General features: G+C 43.5%; 1 protein-coding gene across 5 annotated transcripts in view; it reads left to right on the forward strand.

The window, feature by feature from the left end:
* STON2 (stonin 2) overlaps positions 1–26,350 on the forward strand; it is a 69,712-nt gene that overhangs the window by 21,871 nt on the left and 21,491 nt on the right. For all 5 annotated transcript variants that reach the window (XM_033062923.1, XM_033062922.2, XM_033062921.2 and 2 more), the window contains one exon: positions 659–856. In XM_033062923.1, the coding sequence (XP_032918814.1) occupies positions 659–856 (198 nt within the window). The remainder of the gene's footprint in view (positions 1–658; positions 857–26,350) is intronic.

Consider the following 26,350-nt stretch of genomic DNA (forward strand, 5'->3'; position numbering starts at 1 on the left):
CCTGACTGAACTGTTTGACATGCAAGTCTGGCAAATGAGTAGAACAGGATTTTTGGTCTGCACTGAGCAGAAATGTTACATAGTATGTTTAGATTGGGACTCTACATTCCACATGTTCAGAAACAAAAACCATTCCTAGTGCACATCAATAGGTCAATTTCAGATTATATCCTCCTCCTCCTCCTCCATGCAGAGCATTCCTGAGATGATGACTGCATTTGAGTGAGTGTCACAGATAGGGAATGCTTAATTAAATGTAATAAAACCACTTTAAAAAAATCTGTGGTGCTGTAAAAACAAAAAGATTTTAAAAAATCTGTGTTCCACAACAAACATATTCAGGTCTTGTCAGCAGTGTCAGAAACATGAAATCTTATTCTGAAAAGTCACAGCTTCTCCAATACTTGAGCAACGGGAAAGCATATGGCTGCCTGCAGTACAGATCTAAGGCAGACAGCTGAGTAGTGCTGGAGGGTAACAGTGCCAGGCACTAGCTAAGTTGCTCTGTATTTGTTATAAAATAACTGTATTGCTGTGCATGTTGGAATTTGTGTTGACAGAACCCCAGTACACTGATCTAGCATGTCTTTGGAATAGTTGTGATCTTTGAGTAGATTGCCCTGCATGTTTCTAAGCAATACTTGTTCTCTGCCACCAGTGTCTGCATCAAAAGCACCCAGCTGGACTTCCCCCTCTTCCAACTCTTCTGAGAGGCAAGCCCATGCCTCAGAGAGCAGCTGGACAACCAACTCAGAGGACACCAGCAGCCCAAGCATTGCTCCCTCCTACACAGATCTGCAGTCACTTAATACTGAGGACTTGACCAGTGGTAGAACATCTGCAGCGGATTCAGCTGGTAAGAGGGAAGCCTTCAAGCTTCCATCTCAATCTTTTTGATGCTACTCAAACTCACTGTTCAGAATTGAGCCACAAGAAATGGATCCAAAGCAGAGCAAACTCAAGGATTAGGCAGACCAGCATTTTGTTCTACTCTAATTCCAAAAAAATTCACACTTAGATTTTACACAGCACAGACGTGCAGGCTCCTGAAGTTAGGGCCAAATGCAACTATGCACTCGTTGATAGATTGGAGCATTTCTGGTTTTCACATGCCACATCAGCTTAAGCTGATCTAGGAACTAGTATGCGTTGGGAGAGACTGGATGCCTTTCCTGAGTTTCCATGCAGAAATTTTCTCAACAGCATATTCAGATGAGGCAGGCTCAGTTCTGCTTGTTCCTCTCTGTTTCAGTGAGTGCCAAGACACAGATCCAGTTTGCTTGAGGCATTCTTTGCATAGTGCTTTACTGAACAGTAAGTGCAGAGAGAGTGTAAGACATGACATAACATGGTTCAGTAGCAGATTTCAACCATTTAAGGATCTTATATCTGACCTTGTAGGGCAATATTCAGACACAATCCTGATTGTGGGGAAATATGCTATGTGGCACTGTAGCTCTTTGCTCCTCAGTTGTACTCTGGGTAATCTGAAGCAGGAGAAATAAAGCAGAGTGGTGCCAGTCATGTCATGGAGAATGGGAACTCCTGAATGACAAAGCTGACTTTCACAGTGCATGAAAAAGCTGACAAGTCAGGACACAGAAAAAAATACACAGCTCAAGGAGGAAGCACCTGTGCTATGTTGAAAGCTGTGCAGCCTAAGGTGAGGAAGGTCAGTAACTACCCAGTTTGGTGATGAAAATTGATTCCCTGGTGTCATGATAGCTCAGACCTGGGAGATACTTAATGTGTTTTCTCTCAGGTGGTGAATGTAAAAATATGTGGAAATAAGATCTGTTTTGTGAGAATGGGCTAAGACTTAATGCGGTCATATGTCCCTTCCATAAGAAACATATGTGTAAGTCACCTGCAAAGAGTATTATTTGATGGTTCAGTGAAGCTGGGTTAGGTTTCTAGACAAGTTTACAAACAGCAGCATGGTAGCTGCTGGCTCAGTACTTTAGACAAAGGACTTGTGGAGAAGTAGTAGTTACTTTGGATAAATAGAGCTGTTTCTTTTTTCAAATAATTAAGTTACCACAAATCTGTGGGACCATTTTTATTTTGGAATAGTCTGCTTCTCTGTAGCTCTGAGAACCACTTTTTAGTAGAAAGGTAGAATAGGCAAGCTGGAATATGTGGTGGATATTGCTATTTTGTTGATTTGGTATTGACTGCTGTCACGGGGGATGTCTCCATCTGAGCAAAGGAATGAGGGATGCCCAATCCCTGTGTAACTTCACATCATACAGGCAAGTCAGAGACAAAGGTGCTGCTGTATATGCCTATCACACATGTGGGATTATATCCTATATATGACCTGAAGTAAAGCTGATACTTAAGTAAAAGCTTTGTGTGCAACTTTCTTACTATATCCTTCTCAGTCACAAACTGACAATTTCATTAGCAAGATGAGTACAAAAACTCACTCCAGTCACCTACATTTTTTTACAAGTAAAAAAGGAGGTAATGTAAGCAAGGCTGTACTATTAGTTAAAACATAAGATACACTAATCATAAGCATAAGATACACAAAACGTAAGATACACTTACACTTCCAGTATCTTAGTGATGCTGGAACCTGAAGTGTGAAATACGAGAGTCTTCCTTTCACTAGGTGCAGAGTTTGCAAAAGGGCAGCATGAAAAAAGTACTGTTTGTCCTGTTCCTGGGATGCCTCACAGTCCACTTCCAAAGTGGCTGCTGGCATCAGGAGGCTTTGTGGAAGTGGGGAAGCTGAGGACCTAGTGGCCATGGAATTGTTGTACAGTTCTGGCTGCTTTTCTGTTCAGTCCACCATCATCCCACCACAGCACTGCATAAGTGGACAAAAACGTATGATCATTTTCTTCTCTCCATCCTCTCTGTTCATCTCCAGAAATTCAGTTCTTTAAACCTGACTTGATTCAAGCATTTGATTTGCATTTCTCCCCTCAAAGGACTGGCTGCCTTAGACTGTAGTGAAGTTTGAAGGCTCCATCAAGACAGTGAAATGGCATGTATTTTGCCATGAAGGCAAAGAGAGGGGTGCTCATGCTCTGTGTGATGATGAAATCACCTTGACTGGTAGCCAGGATGTTGACTCCAAGGTCAAGCTTGCTGGAGGGAAGAAAAATCTGACTTATTTCACTGCTAAAAGCCCGATGAAAGTAATAAATCAGTGTTTGATCTACTTAGTGATGGTAAAGAATCAGGTCTGTAAAACAGTCTGGGTTTAATACTTTTCAAGTGAGAAAAACCTAATGATGAGAAAAGCATGAAAAATTCTATTTGTGGTCAGATGCTAAGTAAAATAACTACAGTAAATTCACGAATACAAGCCGCACTGACTATAAGCCGCATCTCTGGGTGTTGGCAAATATTTTGGTTTTTGTCCATAGATAAGCCGCACACGAATATAAGCCGCTCTGTCGTTCGCAGCGAGGACCCGCGTGCAATTAGTAACAGAACCGCGGGAGGGCGGGGTTTACTGGCTGAGCTAAGGCTGTGCAGGCTCGGCCCGCTAGGGGCCGCTGACGGGGCCAGGTGGTCCAGCACGGTGCTGCAGCTCGGGGCCGGCCGGCGCTGCCACTGGGCTCGGTCACCCCGGGTCGGCACTGCCCCGCGGTGGCAGGCAGGGACGGAGCTTCCCCTGCTCCTACGGCAGCGGCGGCGGGCGGGGAGGGAGCTTTCCCGCGCCCGTGGCGCCGGCGGCGGGCAGGGACGGAGTTTCCCCGCTCCTGCCGGGGCGGCGGCGGGCTGGGACAAAGCACCCCGTCGGCTCCCCGGGCCGCAGCAATGGCGGCGCCGGCTTCCCCCCACCTCCCCGGGCCACGGCAATGGCTTGCGCGGGGCTCCTGTCGGCTCCCCGGGCCACAGCAATGGCGGCGGGCGCTTCCCCCCCCCTCCCTGGGCCGCAGCAATGGCGGCGCCGGCTTCCCCCCACCTCCCCGGGCCGCGGTAGGGGCGGCCCGGGTCCCCCCTCTCCTCCCCGGGCCGCGGTAGGGGCGGCCCGGGTCCCCCCTCTCCTCCCCGGGCCGCGGTAGGGGCGGCCCGGGTCCCCCCTCTCCTCCCCGGGCCGCGGCAATGGCGGCGCCGGGCCCCCCCCGTCTCTCCCCTGGGCTGTGGCAGAGGAGGAAAGAGAGCTCTCCCGCCTCTCTCCCCGCCCCCCGTGCTGCCTACAGGGAGCCAGGCTCCACCCGCGGTGCAACAAAGTAGCGATTTGTAACAATCGCAAAATGCCGACTTTGCAGCTGCTCGGCTCAGCACTCTGGCAGGCACTTCTGAGGTTGTATTAGCCGCTCCTGATTATTAGCCGCATTTCCGGTTTAGGAGCAAAATCTTAGTCAAATTGGTGCGGCTTGTATTCGTGAAATTACTGTATTTTAGCTATGAAATGTGAATTTTTATTGCCTGAATGGGATAAAAGGATACTCTGTTCCATAATTTCACCACTTGTCTTGAATTTATCCTGCAAACAAAATGCTTAAACATCAACTGTCTGTGGTAGTTCAGGGCACAGGGTTTTGTGTGGGAACAGATTAAAGCCTGAGGTAGATCTGACTGCAGGCATACACACAGACAAGTCCCAGCCATAAGAATGTGCTTCTTGGTGTCCAGGGCTGGTAGGCTCTAAGCAGGTAAAATTTGCTGGGAATTAATTTTCTCACGACTGACACAAATTTGAGCATAAAACCTATGGGCTTGAGCTTATATAATGCATGTGTTTATGCAAGATATGGCCAAGGAAGATACCTGAGGAAGATGAAATACTAATGATGCAACCTGAAAGTTTGCCCTTGCTACAGGGGACTGCAGAAAACCTCCCAACTGATGGAGTTGGGATAAGCAGACTGATGTCCTGTAAAGACAGCAATGTTCACAGTGGTGAAGGTAAATGTTGCATGAGCAGAGCTGAAAAAGATTTGCTGTTCTATCAAAGTGCAGCTAAAAGATGCTGCACTTCATTGCCTATGCTTGTTTGAACTCTGGCACCAAGAAGCCTTTTACATTATCTTCATCTGTGTCAGCACAAGGGACTCTCTAGCCTGCAGCAGCTCACCAATAAATGTGGGTCAGGTGATAGCAGACTGTCCATTTAACGTGGTCATATTTGTGTGGTTATAACAGCAAGCACTCTGCAACAGCTGGGGTTCCACAGTGTGCGTGAAGCTGTGTTTGGTGCTGCTGAAGTGCCCCTTGCCTCAGAGTTCTTACCATGCCTCGCCGTGTTGCTCATCTTGGATCAATGAGCGTGAAAAGAAATGGGAACTTTTGGCCTTTGTGCTGTGCTCTGCAAGATAAGGAACACAGGACATCTCTGTTACTGATACAATACAAGTATTTGTTCCTTCTGTAGCAGATGCCTGTCTCAGCTTTCAAAAAAGGCCAAATATCTGAGAGACAGAGGAGCAACGGAGAGGCCTTCTTGTAACTGTGATTATGGATCTGTTCTGAGGTTGTGCCCAAGTACCTCATTGCTTGATTTAGATTTCTGCATTTCACCATTCTTCTTTAAAATAATTTTATTTATATAAATTAAAATGATATTGTATACAAAATATATATCATTATATATGGTCAGTATGTATATCATAAAGAATATATTTTTTTTATAGCTCATAAATATTATATTATAAACTTAATAGAATATATAATAGAATCTTTCTGTATTATATAATCAAACTGTGTGTGTATATCTATGTGTAGTCATAAGTTTCCTCATAGCAATTTTAGGTGCATCATTGCTAGTTGTGTTGTTTCTGTTGTGATTTGTATCTTAGCAAAGCTGCAGCTATGCCATGTTTAATGTTAACAGTTCAATTTGCTGACCAGTTGTTCTCTTTGGCACTTTTTTGTATCTCTGGGACTACTGGGATTCTGAGGAAATTGCTATGTTATTATTTTCTGAGAACATCTGCATGTTTTGAGATAGAAGGTTGCATGTGTGACCCCTAACTTCTCAAAATCCAGACAGCTCATAAGTAGCACAAGGAATTAATTCTGAGAATTTTGTTATTTTCAAAGTAAAACACATAGTTTAATGCGGCTCTGGTGCTTCTGTTCCAAAACTTGGAAATGGCAATTCTGACAAGCTCAGCTCCAGCTATCTCTTGGAGGTAGTAGAATGCAATTAATAACTTTTCAAACCTTTTCCTAATGCTTTTCTGCAGTAGTTCTGCTGCATTTCTTCTGTAACTGTAGCCAGTTAGATACTGAATCCTGGTATGATGGCTGCAAGAATGGTGTTCTGTGAGTTCCAGACAAGCAGCTTTGAACAGATTATATAGCTGTGCAATGTGGTTGCACTGAATGCCATGAACAGGCTACAAGCTCTGAAATTATTCCATGTTAATTACCATGGCAAGGGGGAAAATAATATATGCTGATGATTGCCACCTTCCATCCAGAACTGCATTTCAGTTATGCTGTGTAGCCAGCTTGTGTTGGTGTCCCAGTCCCAGATACATGAAAAACTTGTACATGAGAGCCTGCCAAAGCCAGCTGGAGAGGCTGCAGAGAGGAACATCCAACCCTTGCTTCAAGGAGGAGGGGACTCCAGAGTACCATGAACAAATATCACCTAAAATATATTCTTAAACAACTCCAACCCGTAAGGGCTAGACTCAGCACCAGAGGCAGGTTTTTTTTTTATTTTTCGTGTCAATACCAACCAGCAATTCAGGACTTTTATATCGTAGTTATTATCCCAGATTTTTTTCATGCATTTTTAATTTCTTGAAGAGTAATGAATTAATGGGACAGATCTGGGAAGCTAAGTCTAGATAATTCACAGCAGTAGAAGTGTTGTGATCCCAAGATAGACTTGTGTACTGGGAATTAGCTCATCTTCAAGGCTTCTTGGCTGCAGTATCCCAATGACCTCTGCAGCAGTGTTCAATCCTCACTCCTGTTTTGCAGTGGGGGAGCGTGCAGCTTGGTTGTGCGATCTGGACCTAGGTGAAGTAGAAATAGCTTTTACCATATAGACTGACAATCTTGCTCTTTGATGAAGGCTGCAGGTAAAAGCAGTGGACCAGAGTCACTGTCTCAGTCCTTCCTTGTAGGAGGAAGGAAGACACAGAAAATCTGCCAGAAGGAAGGAGGAAGTGTTAGAATGGGGAAAGAATAAGTACAAAAATAAACAAATGTTTGTTTCTATCTATTCAGTAGAGAGAATTACAAAATAACCTTGGGTGTGCAGTCATCTGATTCATAGGCTTTGAAGCCAGAAAGGAGGGCTGTGGTGTCATTATTATTGTACAGTCTGGCCTCCTGAATGTCTCAGGCCAAAGAACCTCACCTGGTCATTTCTGCACCAAACCCTTCAGTTTGAAATACCCAGCACAACTAAAGGCTGTGCAAAGAATACATTGAGAACAGCCCTGAGGATAAGGATGTGGGGATGTTGGTGGATGAAAAGCTCAACAATGAGCTGGCAATATGGAAGAAATTCTTTACTGTGAGGATGGTGAAGCACTGGAAGAGATTGCCCAAAGAAGCTGCGGATGCCCCATCCCTGGAAGTGTTCAGGGCCAGGCTGGATGGGGCTTGGAGCAAGCTGGTCTAGCGGAAGGTGTCCCTGCTCATGGCAGGGTTGTTGAAACAAGATTATTTTTAAGGTTGCCTCCAACCCAAGCCATTCTACAATACTATCATGTCTTGAGCAAATATTTGTGTATCTTTCTAATTAACATCAGCTGCAGTAGTTAGTCCCTGATCAACCATTTCCATCCCTTCAAAACTTCATTTTGAAAAAGGACTGTGCTAGTGATAACATTTAAAGCAAGCTGAGGTGTCACTGATCTCAACTCTGCCAGCTGTTGTGGGGCTAAACGTAGTCTGCTAACGTAAAAAGATCCAATACAATATCAGCCTCCACTACACCCCAGAAAATAACATTGTTTATATATCTTCTCTGTTACTTTGATCACAAAGAAGACTGGTTGATACTGCTGTAGGACTATCAGGTTCTTGCTTTTTCTTCAGGAACGATGAGAAATGTCAGGGTTTAGGAGGACAGGATTTAACATTTCTCTTATAGTAGGAAAGGAGTTAGAAGAAAGCTCAGAAGTGTCTGCTTCTACTAATGCTTGCTAGGCTGAGTCCTATGGTGCTTACCCCCATGAATAAATTAGGCCTTCCATACTCTTCCACATTATAAGAAAACCAAGTCTAAGACAAGGAGGAGGCAAAGTGTGAGAGTAGAAAGTGACAGCATGAAAGAACTGAGTTTAATTTTCATTTTTGCTTGGAAATGTTATAATTTATACGTATATATATATAAAATAACTTTGCTGTTTAACTGAGGGTTTTCTTGTCTGCTTGCTAGCATAGAATCAGTTCTGATCTCGTGCATGTCATTGGCCCTGTGCTGCAAACAGCTAAATGAGCATCTCCTATTTCAGGTGCTGAGTTTTCTTCTCATGGCTATTCGGAAGTGCAAGGTACAGTAACTGTGGCTTTGTAGCAGGGTTATCTTTATTATAGAAGAGCTAAATGCTGAGCCTGCATGGTATTCTTGATGAAGTTCACTCTTTTCACACCTCTTCACCAATGTTTTTATATAGTCAAATCAGCTGGAAGGACAGCAGAGAGAAGTCCAGGGCAAGTCACAGCGCTGACCTTCTGATCTGCCTTTATATAGGTAATATGCTGAGAAAACAGATGTGAGTAGATGCTTTGTAGGGCAGTGAGGCAGACTAGGTGGTACAAAGCCCTTTATTTGTGTTTGTAAGGCTGTGATTCCTCAGCCACTGTGTTTATGTTTGCCCCAGTTGGTCTCTAATGCAGAAAGCCACATGCTGATATGATAAGCCTGAGGAGTTCAGCAGGAGATTTTGCAGCTGGACAGGACATTTCAGAGTAAAGCTTAATTGGAGATGGAATGCTTAAGTGCAGCAGCTATCTGTGATTTCTGTGTTCACAGAGGAACAGCCTGGTTTATTTGAACCAATTCTGCAGGATGCTAAGTGCCTTCCAAGCTTAAAGCTGCTGGGAGAGAACACCAGGATATCTCCCCACATCCAGCTCTTTCAAAGTGCAAAACGTCAGTGGCAGGATTCAGTGACATCATCTTGCCTGTTGCATTCCATTCCTGGCAGCATGCTGCTGTCCTGCTGACAGGAGGCAGGAATGGCACTGTAGCCATAAGAGTAGCTCTGGAGAAGCACTGTCCCAGCTTTGTGCTGCTCAGCACCACAGCCAGTGCCCTACAGCACTGACTGCACCCCAAGGAACACAACTCTGCAGCTCCTGAACCACAGCAGGATTCACCACAGGGAGAGGTCACCCACCTGAGAACTGGCATTTTCCGCCCTTGATTCTACATGGCAGAGAAGCAAGCAAGGCTTCAGCAGTAGTACCAATTAAAAAGAGTTGTAAATCATTGCATGTGCTCTTGATTAGAGATCCCAGTTCTGTGTGGAATTTCCTGTCTGATTATGAAGGGGCTGAATGGAGCTGGCAGAGTAAAACAGCCAGTGAAAAAGCTGGCAGCAGCAGAGAGCAAGTAAGAATGAGAAATTTCACAATACCCAAATGCATGGATTTGCTTGCTCCTCTCTTGCTGTATTATCATCCGAAACTAAGAAGGGCATGGAGGATCACTGGTCCAAGAATTGGTCCAGGAATTGGAAAAGTGATGATGAATGCCTGTGGGGGATCGGTTACAGAGTCATCTCAAAGAACAGTTTGGGATAAAATGGGAAGCAGATTTGTCAAAAAACAGGAACAGAATAATTTAAGCAAAATCTTCAGCTTCTATGTTGACAACTTATTTTCTTGTGCCCACTTAGATACTTGTAATAAATGTCCATTTTTATCAGGACTTCTGCCTCCTTTTTACTTTTATTCAGCCCCAGTGTTAGGGGAAAAATGTAACACTTGCTATTCTTTCAAGGTAGAAATGAGCAGAGTTGGATGACAGTACTCTAGGAAAATTGCTGGTTTATGTCTTTACTTCAATATCTCTGGTTTTTACCTCATCTAGCCTTAATCAAACCATATAATACTGGAGCACAGATATAACATGAATCTTAATAATCATGTTCATCTGTTATTGGAAACAATTTGGTCTTAATTGTCCTCATGTTTGACAGATGAGACCAAAATCCTCTGCTTATATAAATTGGTACTTGCATTATGACTGTGCGTATTACATGAGAAGAAAAGGAGATTTCATGCTATTTCTTCATTCTGATCTTGGTTAGCAAGAATGAGAATTGTGACTCTGAGTTTTGTGACATGGATGCCAGTCTGATTTACTTGTCAGTACCCTTGTGGTACTGCAGTATATTTCACGGATACTGATTTGAACTAATTAGTTAGGACTCAATTTTTTAAAACTGCTAAGAGTGCTCAGTACTTTTTGTGAAGTCCGTACCTGGGTTTTGCACCTAAAACTGTTTCCAAGATTCTCATATCCCAGCTATTCTTGTTACAGTTGAACAAAATTTTCGAATTTTTCGAAACAAAATTTTTCAAACAGCTTCAGCTCAGTGTGCTCCTCTCCAAATCCAGCCATTTAATTTAGTATCTAAAAGGAGATTAGAGATCCTGACAACATATGTCCTGTAACTCTGTGTTCTCAAGCCCATTACAGGCTTTGTAGAAATTATTCCATTTAAGCGGAGACTTTAGTCAACAGTTTATTGAAGCTGCTGTATTTTCACATGAAAACATTTCAGAGAGGTTTAAACATGATTCATTTAAGATCATAGAAATAGAATCTTTTTCCCAGGACCCTGATATAAATGTATTCATGACCATTTCCTATCCATGTGTTTCTGTGCCAATATTGTCTTTCAAATAGCTTTTTGCCCTCTCCAGTGTAAGCACTTTAATATATTAATATAGGGTAATTATCTCTCTCTTTGTGTTCATTTGCTAAACTGGATGAGACAAACTCTTTAGTATTCTGGTTCTCCATTCTCCTCCTCATCCTAGAAAGCTTTTCTCAGCTCACGGTGTTGTTTGAATTAATGTTCCGGGTATGTAGTGACCAAAACTGTGCAAGACTGAGGTCTCACCACATCCTGATATCAAGATATTAGTTTTCCCATCTTCAGGAATTGTCTCTTTGATACATCCCAGGATCTTATTTCCTTTTGTGCCAGTGCATCAGGCTAGTACCCTTGCAGTACATCCAAACATTGTCTATATGTGCTTACTATGTCTTGCCTCTGTTACCCATGCATTTGTATGCTTTGTGGTAGGCATGAGTCTTCAGGAGGGACTGGGGAGGAAAGGGAGCACATGCCAGCACCGAGTGTACAGAGAGACACGTGGTGCCCCAGGCAGGGCAGACAACTGCAGGGTGTTAGTGCATTTGTCACGGCAGCCACAGTGCCAGCTTCACGGCTTCCTGTGCCCCAGGGCTGCACAATGCTGCCTCCAGCACGGGCAGCTGGCTCCACAAGTGGGACACGAGGTTGGCCCAGGGCGATTCACTGCACCTCCTCTGCAGCAGGCCTTCACCAGCCAGCCAGAATTAGGATCTGGGTGGGAAAGCTTATATAAAAGAAGTAAGGGGGGGCTTTCGTGGAGGCTTTGCTTTCATGAACCCACCACTCCTCCTCCCCTGGACTGATTTGTTTGTTCAGGCTTGGTTGCCTCCAGCAACACATTATTAGTGCGGACTATGGTGTATCCTGGGAGACCTGCAGGATTCCCTACAAATCTTTTGAGTTTTTTGTCTCCAAGGAGGAAGAGACACAAAGGCATTTCACTCTGTTGACGCAGTTGCATGTGCATTGTTCCCCTTCTTCGAGTGTTGGTGTGGCTCTTCAGCAAATGCTGTCATCGGACTGCACAGTCCTCGTTTTGCATCTTCATCTCAGTGAGTAGATGCTTTTCTTGGTAGAGCCACCAAACTGCACTCCTTTAAAGGCTGTATTTCAAAATATGCTTAGCTGAAGAGGTTTCAGCAGAGCTGTATATTTACTGTTGCACACACAGATCTGTCCTTGCTGGTGGTAGATCTCAGGCTTTCAGGGTAAATCTGGCCTTAAGATAAATACAGACTGTATTACGCATGAGCAGTTTTCCTTGGTTTAGCTTGGCTGCAAAGGCAGTGAAGACACAGTGACATGGATTAACAACCGTATGCTAAGACCATGCATCTCTGCTAAAATCAATGCCACTGCAAATTCTTTAGATATAACCAGTGTTATGAGAGCCTCCCCATGACGTGATCAAACTCTGCAGGTATGCTTTTGATCTCTGCTTGGTTTGAAATTACTGGACTCAGCTTCAGCTCCTTTGGCTCTTCTGTGTCACAGGCTTGCAGGGACCAGCCTATGTGTCACAGCACACTTCAAACATCATGAAGAGCACTTGATTTCCTGATTAGTCATGTATGTGTCCAGAGATGGACAGCATCAGATGAACTGATCTCCCACAAAGGTCAAGGCAGCTTAGCTAAGAGAGGTCAGTGCTCCGGTAGATAAGGCATCAACAACAGATGGCATCTCAATAACAGAGCAGTCAGAGGCAATGGACATGAGAGTTTTCGTAACAGTGATGCTGTCGGCAGTGGGAGGTTATTGAGAGGGCAGGGGAGTTACAGAAATGCAGAGAAAAGGTTTTAAGTGTGATCTACTTTCACCAGGTTACTCAGCTGCCAAGAGACTCATTAAAAAGTGGTCACTGAGGCTTCAACCCTGTCCTTTGTCCCCCTATCAAACTAATCCAGGTCTGCTAGAGGGTGGGGGACTGCTGTGACAAAGGGTACTCTGCTGAGATTGACAGTCCAGCTGCATCCACAGAGCAAAACCACTTTGTCTCGCATGTCTGAACAACCCAAACCTGAACTAATGGAACAAACAGGTGTGGAAGAAGAGTTTTGCCAGAGCCAGTAGCTCCTTGTCTGCTGGATAAAAAGAAAAGCAGATCAGTAGAAATCAACCCATCCCTCATCAGATGGCAGGGAGAAGAGTCACTGTTCAGTGAGCAAAGGCACTTGGGAATAACCTGATAATTCCTGGATCATTCTCAAGTCAAACAGCATGGGACCAGGACCCAGGAGGCTTCTCCTGCTAGACCTGGAAATCCAACTCATGTGCCTCTTGATATCTTTCTCCAGGGAAGAAGTAAGCAGGAAGAAAATACAAGGATGGATGACTAGGCTATATTTTTTCCACATTGGAATTATTTCTTAGTGAACATTTTCAATCCTCATGCTCTAGCCCATCTCCTGCTTTACAGAAATGTTTCAGGGTGGCTCTTGAGCCTCCCAGCTGCCATTGCTCTAAGAAATGCTCTTTAACTCACATGGTCCCTTTTCCCATTCTTCACCGTGGGATTTTCTCTCTCCTTGCCCATTTTTTCTCTTCTGGGTGCTGCTCTACTTCTATGTCTATCCAATTTAAAATAAATTAAATGCTTAAAAGTTTGTTTCTAGTAGGTGACCTGCTGCATCCTGCATTCCCTTCTGACAGGGAAGGGAAAATGAGTAAAGGGACTGTCATTCCCCATTACTTGGCAAAGGCCCTTCTGCATGCAGAAGAATTTCTTCATGATCTACTTCAGAACTTAAATTTCTGTTTGTTGACTGGATAATTGAAGTAGTAGTGTTGCAAAATAGTGAAGTAATGATAGTCTTTGAGAAAATACACACCAATTCTAGCAGTTGCTAATGCCTTACTGGAATCTCTGCGGTATCATTTAAATTTCATCAATTCAAGTGACAATAATTTCTGCACCTTACAGGAATCTGAAGCTGCAGTATTTCCCTACACATTTTCTATTTTGTATGGTGCTGTAGGAGTTTGACTCTTTTACCTGAATTTCTACCATTGCATTAAAAAAGCATATTATCTTTAAAACTCAATTTTATGGATGAAAATTTTGTGGATATTTTAATTTTACCAAGTTCATTAACTCATTCCCCCGCCCTTCAAAAAAAATTTATTTTCTGTACTCAAACACTATGAGTAGTGTTTGAGTACAGAAGTCTTCACTTAAATTAGCATAAATTAGGAAAATGCCACTCAGATTGATGAACAAGTTTTGGAGGCAAGTGGTCTCTATGCTTAACATTATAACCACCTTGAGTCCCCATGCAGTAGTCTAGAGAGACATATAATACAGCCAAATTACTAGAGTCACACTGAGCCTGTCATCTACCTGAAATGAAAGTGCAAAATATGTTCTTGTGCCATGTTTAATCTAATTAACTAGTAATCATCAGGAGGTAAATATTCCTCACTATCTTTCCTGAAAAGTTGAATAACTTAACACTCCCTATATATTTCATCAGGGGTTTTTTTTGTTTCAAAAGCCTTCAATCCCAGTTCTGTTTGGCAAATGCAGTATTTTGCATTTTTTCATATAAATAGAGCTGGCTTTGCAGTGTGTTTAATAAAGTCAGTTTCCACTTTGACTGTGTGCAACCAAAAGGGAAGATGTCTAAAAAGAGGAAAACACTATGGTGAATATACAGTAATGGTCTTCAAACTGTATGCTGCATCTGCCAGTACAGTTCACTTTAAAGTAATTTTCAAGTCAACACTTGTACAAAACAGTGAACAAATGGTAAAAATGGTGAAAAGACAATTTCTGTTAAAAAATAATTGCTAGACTCACTAAGGCAACTATGGCCATGGCATGTTTTGTGCTATATCTGTCTTCTGTGATGTATGCAGGACTGTTGAGCACTATAAGGATAAAGTAATTTTTAATTCTAGTGATGTAAGATGGTGGCAACAGTGAAGATCCTCCAACATAATTTTCTACTCTGTTTTTTCTCCCATAGAAATTTGAATACAAAGGCTGCCTTTATCAACTGCATGTTTTTTTTCCCCTCAGCTTCTCATAATTTATAATTTGGCTATGAATTTTAAAGAATGGAGCAGAGATTAGAAATTAGCACCCTTTGTGTCCTATTGAAAGCATATCAACCCTAGTCCTTAGACACTGCAAAATTCCTTGCTAATAAGGCTGAATGAACAAGTCTTCATTAAACTGCATGTTGCTGGGCTGGAGAATTTGTCTCCATCAGCCATTCAGACCATGACCTGGACAAATCAACCGTGATGCTTCAGATGTGAAAAGCCTTTGTTTGGCTTCTCACGTTCTGAACACAATTAGTAGCTCTGCAACTCATCCCTTTGGCCAAGGTTGAGTCACGAGTCACGCTGTCCCTTGCTGTAACTACTGGTCTTGGGGTAAGTCACCCTGAGCATTCCTTGAGTGATTCAGTAGAATGTGATTTTAACCATGTAATTCCCAGTCCCGTGGAAATGAGTGACAGGTGAGAATAAAGCTGGTTACACCCAGGTAGCGTAGTCATTCTGTACTGTCTGTGCAGGCAACCTAATAGGAATGTAATTGGAGAAAATTTCCACTAAATTGGGGTAAATAAACTGACTTATGCAATATGTCTGTCATTAAACTGACTGAAGCTTCTTTCAGCTTCCAAACACTGTGGTCCAGATGTTTACCACCTCTTCTTTCAACCAGGAGTAAGTTACAGTAGATGTAACTTTTGTGTAACATGGCAGAATACACGAGTCTTTCATTAAAAATCACCTTCCATGTGAAGATAAAGTTATTATAAATTATATAAATAGAAGAGACAGCTTTTTGTAACAGTCATTAAAGGCTTAGGAGCTGTTTCACAAATATGTAACTCCTTGAGTGTCAGAGTTTGCTTTGCTCCCAAAGAATGAAAGGCCAAAGTTTTATGCTGTATTTCCTCCTCATAAATCCTGAGGATCATGCATTTAGTTTGGCACTGGTTTTGCTGCTTCTTCAGGATATGTCTCTGTTCCCTTCAGTGTTACTTCATTGGAGAAGTGGCATGCCTTCTACTCATTACAGTCAGGAGTTAAGATTTCAGATTTTTTGCCTCAGGCACTAGTTGAAGCCTTTCTCTGTTATATGCCTGAAAGCCCCAAGGCAGCAGAGGCATGCAACAGGGGAGCCAGGATATTCTCTCTTTCTGTGTCTCAATGCATATAATTATCTGTATCTCTGTATATCTGTGGGGGTGTGCATGTAAATTTGTTTGTAAATTCTTGCAAGACTTCAGACAAAAATATCAGTTGTGTTTTTTGAAGGGATGGATGAATATCAGACAATCCCAACCCAGTGACTTTTCAATCAGATAGATCTTAAGAGTGCCCTGTGTTCCCCCCTGGCTTCCATACCCACCCCATCCCTCTCTACACACAGATCCTGGTCTCCTCAGCCACAGCACAGATTGCTTCGCAGCAGCAGGAGAAATGTTTTCTGTCAGCTGGAAATCCAACCAGGATGTGAGCATTCTCAGACCCTTCTGAACTAGCCTTGTCTTTGGGTTACAGAGCTCCTGCCTGCAGCTCAGAGGCCAAGAAGGCCTTGGTCACTTGTCATAGGAAGTGCATCTAAAGGGATCTATTTCAAATGGATTTAAATGGCAGGCATGGTTAGGACACCCTTAGGGTTGAAGGAGGCATCTCTAACGAGTTCTCAGCATGAGAACTGGACAGCTGGACAGTGATCTGTGACCTATGAACTTCTCTACACATTTTTCTTCTTACAGACCTTAAACGCTTACTGGCAAAATGCAACTTCAGGCATGTGGATTTATGTAACAAGCAGAAACTCGTCAGAGACTGTGTATTGTAGATTTCCCAGCTATCAGTGGGTTTGGCTATTCATATTTTCAGTCTTGAGAAGTTGTATTTAGCTCTGACTAGTGCCTGGATTATACCATGTATTATATATCTGAGGAGTATCTGCGTTTCAGTTAATATTTTCTCCAAATGTATTTTGATGCCTTGCATTCTCTAAGTAGTGGTTTTTTTGCTTTGATTATATGCTGGCCAAAACTATCTTGTCATGCTAGGATGATACTACAGAAACCCATTTTGGACTACTGAGCTTTAATTTTGCCATCTTTTCCTCTCAAGAAAAGGATCCTGGAATAGCAACTGTTCAGAATTCAGTGGTTGCAAGATAAATAATAAACATAAGCCAAAGACTGCTGACCAAGAATTGTGTTCAGCCTAGGCTTGGTTCCTTCTCTCTTTCTCAACTGCTGCAGGATGAATACAGGCCAGCAGTGACAAGATACTGATCAAGAGCAAGTCCTTATCTGTTACCTATGCTGTGAATGCCTCAGGAAATAGAGTTGAAACAGACTTTCACACAGCTTTCATATTTTGTAAGTACGAATAGGAATAAAAGAAATATAAATGTGAGGTGTGATGAAAATTGCACCTTCTCAGGGGTAGCTGTGAGAATTTAGAGACCCCTCAGCGATTTGCTGTGCAATGAAATTCATTACGCTGCTGAACAGGCCACAGCAGTAAAAGTTCTATTGGTTACTACAACATTATCTGCCAGAAAGGTGTCAAACATCCAAAGGACAGTCTTACAAGTGCTGAACTGGACACATAATATTTATCAACTGGTTTTAGTTTTTCTGTAGGGGTTGTGGGAAAGGTATTGTGGCCACACCGGATTTTGACTGAGCTTCTGTCGAGGTCTGAGGTGGGGCTTTGACAGACTGGACCCAAACTGGCAATAGCAGGGTGGGGAGAATCCTTCTCTAGGATGAGAGATGTGAAGTTCAGGTTGAACTCCTGTGTAAAGAAAAACAGAGTTGAACTTATATTTCCCACAGCCAAGCAGAGGCTGACTTACCAGCTTAACAGGAGTGAATTTATCATTTACATTTTTCACAAAGACTATTGACACTTTTTGAGATATTCTGCTTAGGGATAATAACAACTCTATAGTGCATGTATTTTTTGAAAAGCAGGTTTTATTTATTTCCCCAAAAATCTGATTCTATCCCTACTTTGAGTTAATTAATGTGCACATTTTAAAAGGTTTTTTTGTATTAGACAAAAGGTCAAGGGTCTACCACCTTATGAGGAAAAAACCTGTTTCCTGAGAAACAAGCTTGCTTCAGTATGTCTATGACATCCCAGTACCCCATGCAGTGCTCTGTTGTGGTGGCCAGATTAATTATGGACCCTAATTGGGAGCAAGAAACAAAAGAGGGAGTCTAGGGAAGGATGACTTCATCTCCCTGCTCATCTTACATTACTGTTCCACACAAAAAGACTGAGGAAACAGACAGAACAGCAAACAAAACTATCTATATAGTGTTTTCCCTTGGCTGAGGAGAGAAAAGATAAAATGAGAAAATGAACACTGTTTACCTGGAAAGTCACAAGAGCAGGTCTGAGTTTTCATCTTTTCCAGCCAGCATGTTTGTTTAAGCCCACACCTTTAGAAGTTTTAGTTCAAGCAGTTTGTCCTTGGGCTAATTTCTCCATCTCGTTGTGCTTTAGCCTCAACTTGCTTTAAGCCTGAGAATTTTAAGCCTCTGTGAGAGAAACTTTTTTTCACACTGACAGAGAACGCCTTGTCTGCTACATGAAGTTGTTACAACAAGGTGTGGGAGGGAAATGAGGCATGACCATGTTGCATAAGGGACAGCTTCACGGTTGGCAGACCTGGGGGGATTACAAAACAAATGTTCCAGTTCTTGCGTTATTATTTAATTTCAGATGAGTACTATAGGCTCAACTTGGCAAAGGCCTAGACAGCGGGGTTGGCACAAGTAAGGACAGCGTGTGGCCTTTCCTAATTTACTAATTGTTTGGGGTTTTTTCTGAGGAAAGGCATCTAACCACTGATTCTGACTCCTTGCCTATCAACACGTAACCCTCCAGTTGTTTGATAGGTAGGTTGGGTCTCCTTCTCCTTCCTTTTATGGCAAGAACTGGCAAGAACTTCCTGGATCATTAATTCCTGCTATCACAAATGGACATATCCTGTTAATGGTGTCATAAATTGGTCTCATTTGGTGTTTTAAAACAGGTGGTTTATTCCTTTCATTTTCCATCTGTAAGACTGCACTGGAATCTCATATCCTTCCATTGATCAAAAACCATCATCAAATTTCTGTCCTTTAGTTTGAGAGACTCGTGTGAAAAACATAGGAAATTGTTTCCAAGAAGATTAGAAATGACTGTCTGACTGAGTTCTTTAAAATGTAGTATGTGATTTGCATTTAAAAGTTATCTCTATATTTACCCAGCCTGGAGTAAATCCAAAACCGTGCACCTGAGAGGACAAAAGGAAATCCCCGTCCTAAAGGCAGTTGGTGACGAAAGAGTTAAAGGGACACAGTAGTTCAGCTGCTGACACGGGAAGCAGCCTGCTGCATTTCTGCAAGGTGATGAGCTGAAATGTTTGGCAGTTTGGTTTAGTTTGGCAAAAAAAAAAAAAAAAAAAAAAAAAAAATCAGCTTTTTTACTGGAGGAAGAAAACCCAAAACTTCGGGAGTTTTGTTCGGCGGAGTTTCGCTCCCGTTTCGCCGGCCGCTCCCTGCCCGTCCGTCCGTCCGTCTCCCACCTCCCGCGTTTCTGGGTGTGCCAGACCTGCCCCCAACCTGCACATTCGCCACCTCCCCGCCCTGCGCAGCGGGCGGGCGGGCGCGGAGCCGGGGCCGGGGCCGGGGCCGGGCTGAGCTGGGCGGGCAGCGCGGCCCCAGCCGCGGCACACGGGCACGGCGGCGCAGCCAGCACCGAGGGGATCCGGCCAGCTCGGCCGCCTCGCCTTCGCTTCTCTGCTTCGCTGCGAGGAGGAGGAGCAGAGTATAAAGTTCTTTAAGCAGCAAGGTAATGCAGCGGCGGGGCCGGTGCGCGCCTGGGCAGGCGGAGTGATGGCTGATAGCGCAGAGAAAGGAGATTGGGAGAAACAGCTCCAGCCCATGAAGTCCAAGGCAACCTCCAGCATGATATTTTTGACCTAGAAAAGTTTTATTTACAGGCAGAGTTTGGTGCTCTGAGCGCTACTGGTAGGATGAGGCAGAGAGTTGACGTTTCGTCCCCTGAGAACATGTGATTAAAAAGAGAATTGTACATTTTATGTATGCAACTAAATCGGCATTTGATTTCCTCCTGTGCCTTATTCACAGCTCCCACTGCTCTGGTACGAATGCACCGTGCTGTAGAGCCGAGGAGGCTGTGGGGGAGGAGGGTGGCTTGGTTCGTGAACTTCCGTGGGACGCTATTTCTCTCTGATCAGGCAGAGGAAAAGTTGGCTGCTTCTTTGTAGTAGAAGATAAAGTGCAACATACGAAACGAGCTGTACTTATTTTCTCCAAATATTGCTGAAATTATAATGGAAATCTGTGTCTGTGCACACTGAGATGTTCAAGAAAGGGAAGGTTTGGAAGCAGGTTTTGTTGCGAGATTAACAGCTCTGAGCTGTTCTGTATAGAATTTCAGTGGGTGAGTGAGCAATTCAGATTCGTCAAGGCTGCATTGTTAGGGGATTTCAGCGCCTCGGTATTTGTTGAAAGCACAAGCAGTGTATTGCCCTCATGTATGCAGGAATAAGCAGCTGGATTTACACAAAAGTGTGTATCAGGCACCAAATTTTGCAAAAAACCAAATTTCAGCTAAGTTGTGATCTATAAGAAAGGATAATCTCATGCATAATATTTTATTTCCTCTGTTATTTTCAACACCATTTAGTACTGCAGTATCATGTGTAGGATCATGTATGTCTGAGTACATAGAGAGCAGGTTGTGTGAGGACATCCTCACAGGTATGTTTATATTTGGCCTTCTGAATATTAGTCTGACTTTCTTTGTAATTTGATTTTTTCATTTTTTACAGACCAAGCATTCCAAGATGCTCAATTTGACATCAACTCTCCATATCTAATTTAGTTTTATTAATATTTTTCTGTGAGGGAGCAGCACTAAAATTCATTAATGTTTTGAAATTCTTCACACAACAGGGGAGTGAGATGGAGGTGCTTAAATAACCATTGCTATATTTTTTCCCATGTAGATTAAAAGGTCAAAAAGCTTTAAAGTGATCATGTAGCTGGAGCTTCTGCATATCACAAACCATCCCTGACTTAGGTCCTGTGAGAACTAGAATAATCTCACCTGCCTGAACCACTCCTGTGACTTCACTGAGCAGGGCTTTTTTGTAAGTCAGTTCAGTGGTTAATTGCCTCTGCGTGGTTTTTAATCTCAGTTTCTCCATGTTGCCTACCAACTATCACGTATCACTTATTTGATCACAGCAATTTTTCTTTTATAATTTTCTGTGTAGGTGCTTACAGACTGATTGTTCCTGAATCTCCCGTAGAGCTGATTAAATAGGTTGAGCTTTTGTCATTTGGTGTGTGGTAGAGTTTTTATTCCTCTATATTGTTGTGAATCTTTTCTGAACAGTTCTCAGTTTTTCTGTGCTCCTGAATTCTAGACAAAGGATCGGGTTCTACCAGGAATCAGACCATATTACATATACAAGTGAAATTACTTCCCATCCCCTTCATGTTTTTCTCTTCCTAAATGCTATTGTATTGGTTCTTTTAGTCTCAAGATTGCATCAGATGTGATAATCATCCAAATCTTCACCTGAACCACTGCTTCTAAAGGTGCCATCCATCCCATAATGTTGCTTACTTCTCTCTGACCTTCCTTACCTGAGGGAAATCCATGCACACTATCTCTAAGCACATACTACTGAACATACCATTTATGGTAAAACACCTTTACAGTCAACAGTGAATGAGGTGTACAAAATTATTTCCATCTAAAAGTGTCTCCTACTGGCTCAGTGTAGCAAGAAAGGCTCTGTTTTGCCACTTCAGCAAAATTGTTGCTCACAGGATATAGGAGTTCTGTTTTACATATCTTTTATCTGCTGCATCGTGCAAGTGCAGACATCTGAAGAATATATTCACTCAGTAGTGCAATCTGCTTGGCATCTGGCCATCCACAGGCAGGCAGGGCAATATCCCCTTTCCAGGTGGTCCCTTGTTAGGAAATGAATGAAGTAATGTAAATGAAAAGAACCAACCTGAACTTTCTCCTTCCCAAATTTAAGCTGAACTCCAGAGCTGTACCGAAGCTGGAAACTGTTCAGTTGAGCTTATTGTCTGTTTTGCAGCTGCCTCAGCATGTACAGGTTCCAGCTGGGACCAACAGAGAATCACTGAAATGCTGTCAGGAATGCTGATCCAGGAGACTCTGTCCTGACCTGAAGTTCATATACTCTCATGAGAGCTCCTGTTCTCAAGAGATTTTCAGCTTGGTTTGCAGGTCAAAAAGACGATGATGAAGAAACACTCAGACTTTGGTATACTTATATAAAACTCATAGTTTACAAACTGCTGGAGTGGACAGCTGCTGCAGGCAGGATCCTTGTTCTTCCAACCAAATTAAAAGTAAAGCTGGTCTTGGCTGCAAAGGGAATTGCTTTGTCTGCTTGATGTTGTTTCTTTCCTCAGTTTCTTTACCCAAGCATTACAAAGAATAAGAAGGGAAATAAGAAGGTAAGAAGGGAAATAAGAAGATAACAATAGATCTTTTTTTCTTTTATTTCTTCTATCAAAAATCATTGAGGAAAAGGTCTTGCCTATCACAAAAGCAACCAGAACTTTTCAGTTTGGACAGTGAGACTTAGGTGTGAATTTTAAAAATCTGCATACTCTAGAGGTACATGTACCTACAGAGACTCAATGATGAGAGCCAAAAGTTGGGGAAGCATATCGGATTCCAGTAGCTGCCCTCCTGTTAAACTCTACCATGTGTTTACAGAGGATAAGGGTACCAATACTATCTATATGTATTCTTTGTGTCAGGAAGGTGTTGCCACTTCCGTTGAATGACTTTCTGATGGTTTGCGCTGTAGCCTGCTGCGCTGGAGAAAAAGTATGTAGAATTAGTTCTTGCCTTATGTTAAAATTGCAAACCATCCACTCAACATCCTTGATCAGCCAGAGCTTCCTGTGAAATGACTATAGCCAGTTACTTGCCGTGTTTTCCCAACTCTTTCGGGTGGACCTGAAGGATGCCAGTTCCAGGCACGCAATGCTTTTAACGTGTTTTGGTGCGTGTTGTTTTGATCTAGTTCAAATTCTGTAATTAGCGCCCAGGCTTGTCCGTACAAGCCGGTCCTGCGGAGGAAAGAGCCTGTCGCTAAGGCCGGTCCGCGGTAAGCGCCGTGCAGACCGGTGCTGCCCTGCCCGGACACCCAGCCCGGTGCTGCCCTGCCCGGACACCCAGCCCGGTGCTGCCCCGCCCGGACACCCAGCCCGGGCCTCCCTGCCCGGACACCCAGCCCGGGACTCCCTGCCCGGACACCCAGCCCGGTGCTGCCCTGCCCGGACACCCAGCCCGGGACTCCCTGCCCGGACACCCAGCCCGGTGCTGCCCTGCCCGGACACCCATCCCGGTGCTGCTCTGCCCGGACACCCAGCCCGGTGCTGCCCTGCCCGGACACCCAGCCCGGGGCTGCCCTGCCCGGACACCCAGCCCGGTGCTGCCCTGCCCGGACACCCAGCCCGGGACTCCCGGCACAGCCCCGGGCTCCCGGCACAGCCCTGCCCTCGGCGGGCCCCGCACGGGCACCCAGCCCCGGGCTCCAGGCAGGGAGGGCAGCCCGCTCACCCCGCTGCTATGGAAACAGGCCGGGAATGCCTCTGGCTCAGCCATCCCACTCTCCGATCCCAAGCGCCTGCTCTGCAGACAGCTCCATTGTCTGCCGGACAGTTGTCTTTCCATCGGCTTCCAGCGAAATAGCCTCATCCCGAAGACAAAGGCTCGGCACAAAGAGACTGAACAGGCTGAAAGCTTAAAGGGGGGGGAAAAAATCCCCTTAATTTATGTTTTAACTATAGGGGAGATTGGAGAAAAATAATTCTGGCTTCTCCTAAGTGATAGTTGGTGAAGAAGGAGAGGGGTCATAACTAGGTTTTGTTGGGATTTGGTAATTGCTTCCTCATGCATCCTGAAACTATTCACGAGGAGACTGGCTCACCCACAGGCCTGTGGCATGGCTTTTATCCCTGCACAGTCAGGCTGCTGCCAATTGACAACTGTTCAGATCATGTAATGAGAGATCTGGGTTTTAATTTGCTTTATGGGTGAACCAGTTTTCATATCCAAAATCAGTTTTGTTTAGATCCAGCTCAGACAACTCAAGTGTGTATTTGCCAAGTGTCAATATATAGCTTGTTTTCTAGAGTTACCCCCTTATGTTGTGGTGTGGTGATGATGGAGAAATTTAGGGGGGAGGATACTGCTGAGTTAGTAAATACAGAATTTAATCTTGCAAGCTGTCAGCATTTCTAGAGCATTAAAATTCTGGTTCAAATAAACACACTCCCAGTACATTCTCATTTCTTGTCTCAAGCAGAAACATGTTTTCCTGGAGCCAGTGGGAAGACAGAATTCTCCTTCGTGACTTCAAGTGCTCTTATGTGCATTTCTGAACAAAGCCTACAAGAAATGCCATTCCATGTGAGAAGTTAAATTCAAACCTTTCCATAGGGTGCATATTCTTGTCCACATGACTGGCCTTTTTGTTTCCACCATTTGACCTTGATGTGACCTAGATGAGTGGTACAGATCTGCAAACTGAAGAGATCCAGTGCAAAACATCAGAATACATTACATTCCTAAATGAGTTTAGATATTTCTTCTAGACTTGTTAACCTAGTGGAAGTCTGCTGGTGGTACTTTCTCATCTGACAGCTATTTATGACATTTTATGTAAATCCTTTATCCAAACAGACTAGTGGACAAAAAAAATTTCTCCCACCCCCATTTTCATAACATGCTGAAGCAATTTTGCAGCATTACCTCACGAAGAAAAAAAATCTCTTTTCCTAGGACATGATCAGCTCTTGAAATGTTAGAATAAAATGCTCACCAGTGAACTGAGCAGTCATTCTTGTCCATAGCAATGTTGTTCTTCTTAGGTAACTCCTGTCAAATTTCCTCCACCAGTCAGTGCCTCTATGTAAGATACTGTTTTCAAGTTTTGATTATGCATTAAGTGTTGCCCATTTATTTCTTGAATGTTCATTTGATATTTTTGTAGGAATACATCAAAATATATATTTTATAACCTGAGTACCTTTTGTTTAACCTTAACTCATCTTGTTATCCCATATTCCTCATTTCTCCAATCCCTGTTGTTTCCTTTGGGCAGACCTCAGTTCTTTCAGGACTCTTCTGCAAAATCTCACATGGCCCTTCAGAAAGCTGAGCTTTGTTTACAGGGCACAGCAGCTGTGGGGGCCTTGTTGTTTTCCTTCTCATTGGTCACATTCTGTGCTCAGCTCTTGTCTCTCCGGCGCCACCACCAAACCAGCTACACAGTTTGGTGATAGAGGCAGTGAGGCTTCCTATCACACTGGCCATGGCTTTTTTTTTTTTTTTTTCTTCCTAATCTTCTCCTGTACCCTGAAGAGATGTGTTAGGTCCCTTTCACATTTCCAGAATGCAGAAGTCTATTTTCGCTAAGCTTTCTGTAGTGTATTTTGTAAAGGGATTGTCCTGACACTATCAGAACAGCACCCTATCCAGCCCTAGCATCCTGCCTGATTCCTTACTTCTGGTGCCTCAGAACAGAAATTTTCAGGATTCCCTGTTCCTCCCCTCTCTTCATTCCCAACAAAGGAATGGTGAGCATCATTTGGAGATGAAATAGGACACACAGCTAAGACTAGATGGTGATGAGGGTTGCTAAAACTTAAAAACTATAAAAGAAATCAGTTGTCTGAGAAGTTATTCAGGACTAGTGTACAGAAATTTGGACCTTCTATACTCTGTGTTTTGCCTCCAGCCAGAATCATATTGGATTGAAGATGACTGTTAAAGATGGAAAAATGGGAAGTAAAAATCAGGGGAGGACTGATGTATAGGTTTCTTTTTCACTTCTCACCACAGTGCTGTGATAACATAATGAGTTATGTCTTTCCATTCTTGTATGGGTCACTTTTGCTCAAACTTTCACACTTAACAGAGTCTCATGCCTTTCCATTCACTGTAATCACACCTACATGGTCCAAGGGAGGGCGGAAGAAATTGCTTGTTGGAGCATTTCTGTTTGGCTGCATCTGTGGAGTGACCCTGAATAATCCTGTGTACCATGGCAGCTACACACATACATACGAAAAGGAAAAACAAAATTCCAAATGACATAAGATAGGCAACAGCCCAGTATTTGGTTCTGTTGATTTCCTGCAATTGTGAATAGCTGCACAACAGCTGGGGTTTTGTGGTGGGAGCCTGGACTGGCTGTGCTAAGGGAGTCTCAGGCCTGGAGCAGATGAGTGTGGAAAAGGGGGAATGGCCTCATCAATCACAGGAATATATCGTAAAACGAGCCAGTCTGTCACAGCAGCCTCCCAGGCTGGTCAACAACTGCCTTGAGATTGGAGATGACCTGCTGATAACACCACAGGATGATAACATGACTCTCAGACTTGGACAGAGGGCTGTAAAGGAGGACAATTAATTAAAACGTATTTGGATGAACAAGCTGAAAAGTTTTCTGTCTTCCACTTTCTTTAGGAGTCCTTTTGTTATATGTATGCAATGGGTGAGCTAGG

The sequence above is a fragment of the Catharus ustulatus genome, chromosome 6 (genome assembly GCF_009819885.2).
Source record: "Catharus ustulatus isolate bCatUst1 chromosome 6, bCatUst1.pri.v2, whole genome shotgun sequence".
Taxonomy (NCBI): Eukaryota; Metazoa; Chordata; class Aves; order Passeriformes; family Turdidae; genus Catharus; species Catharus ustulatus.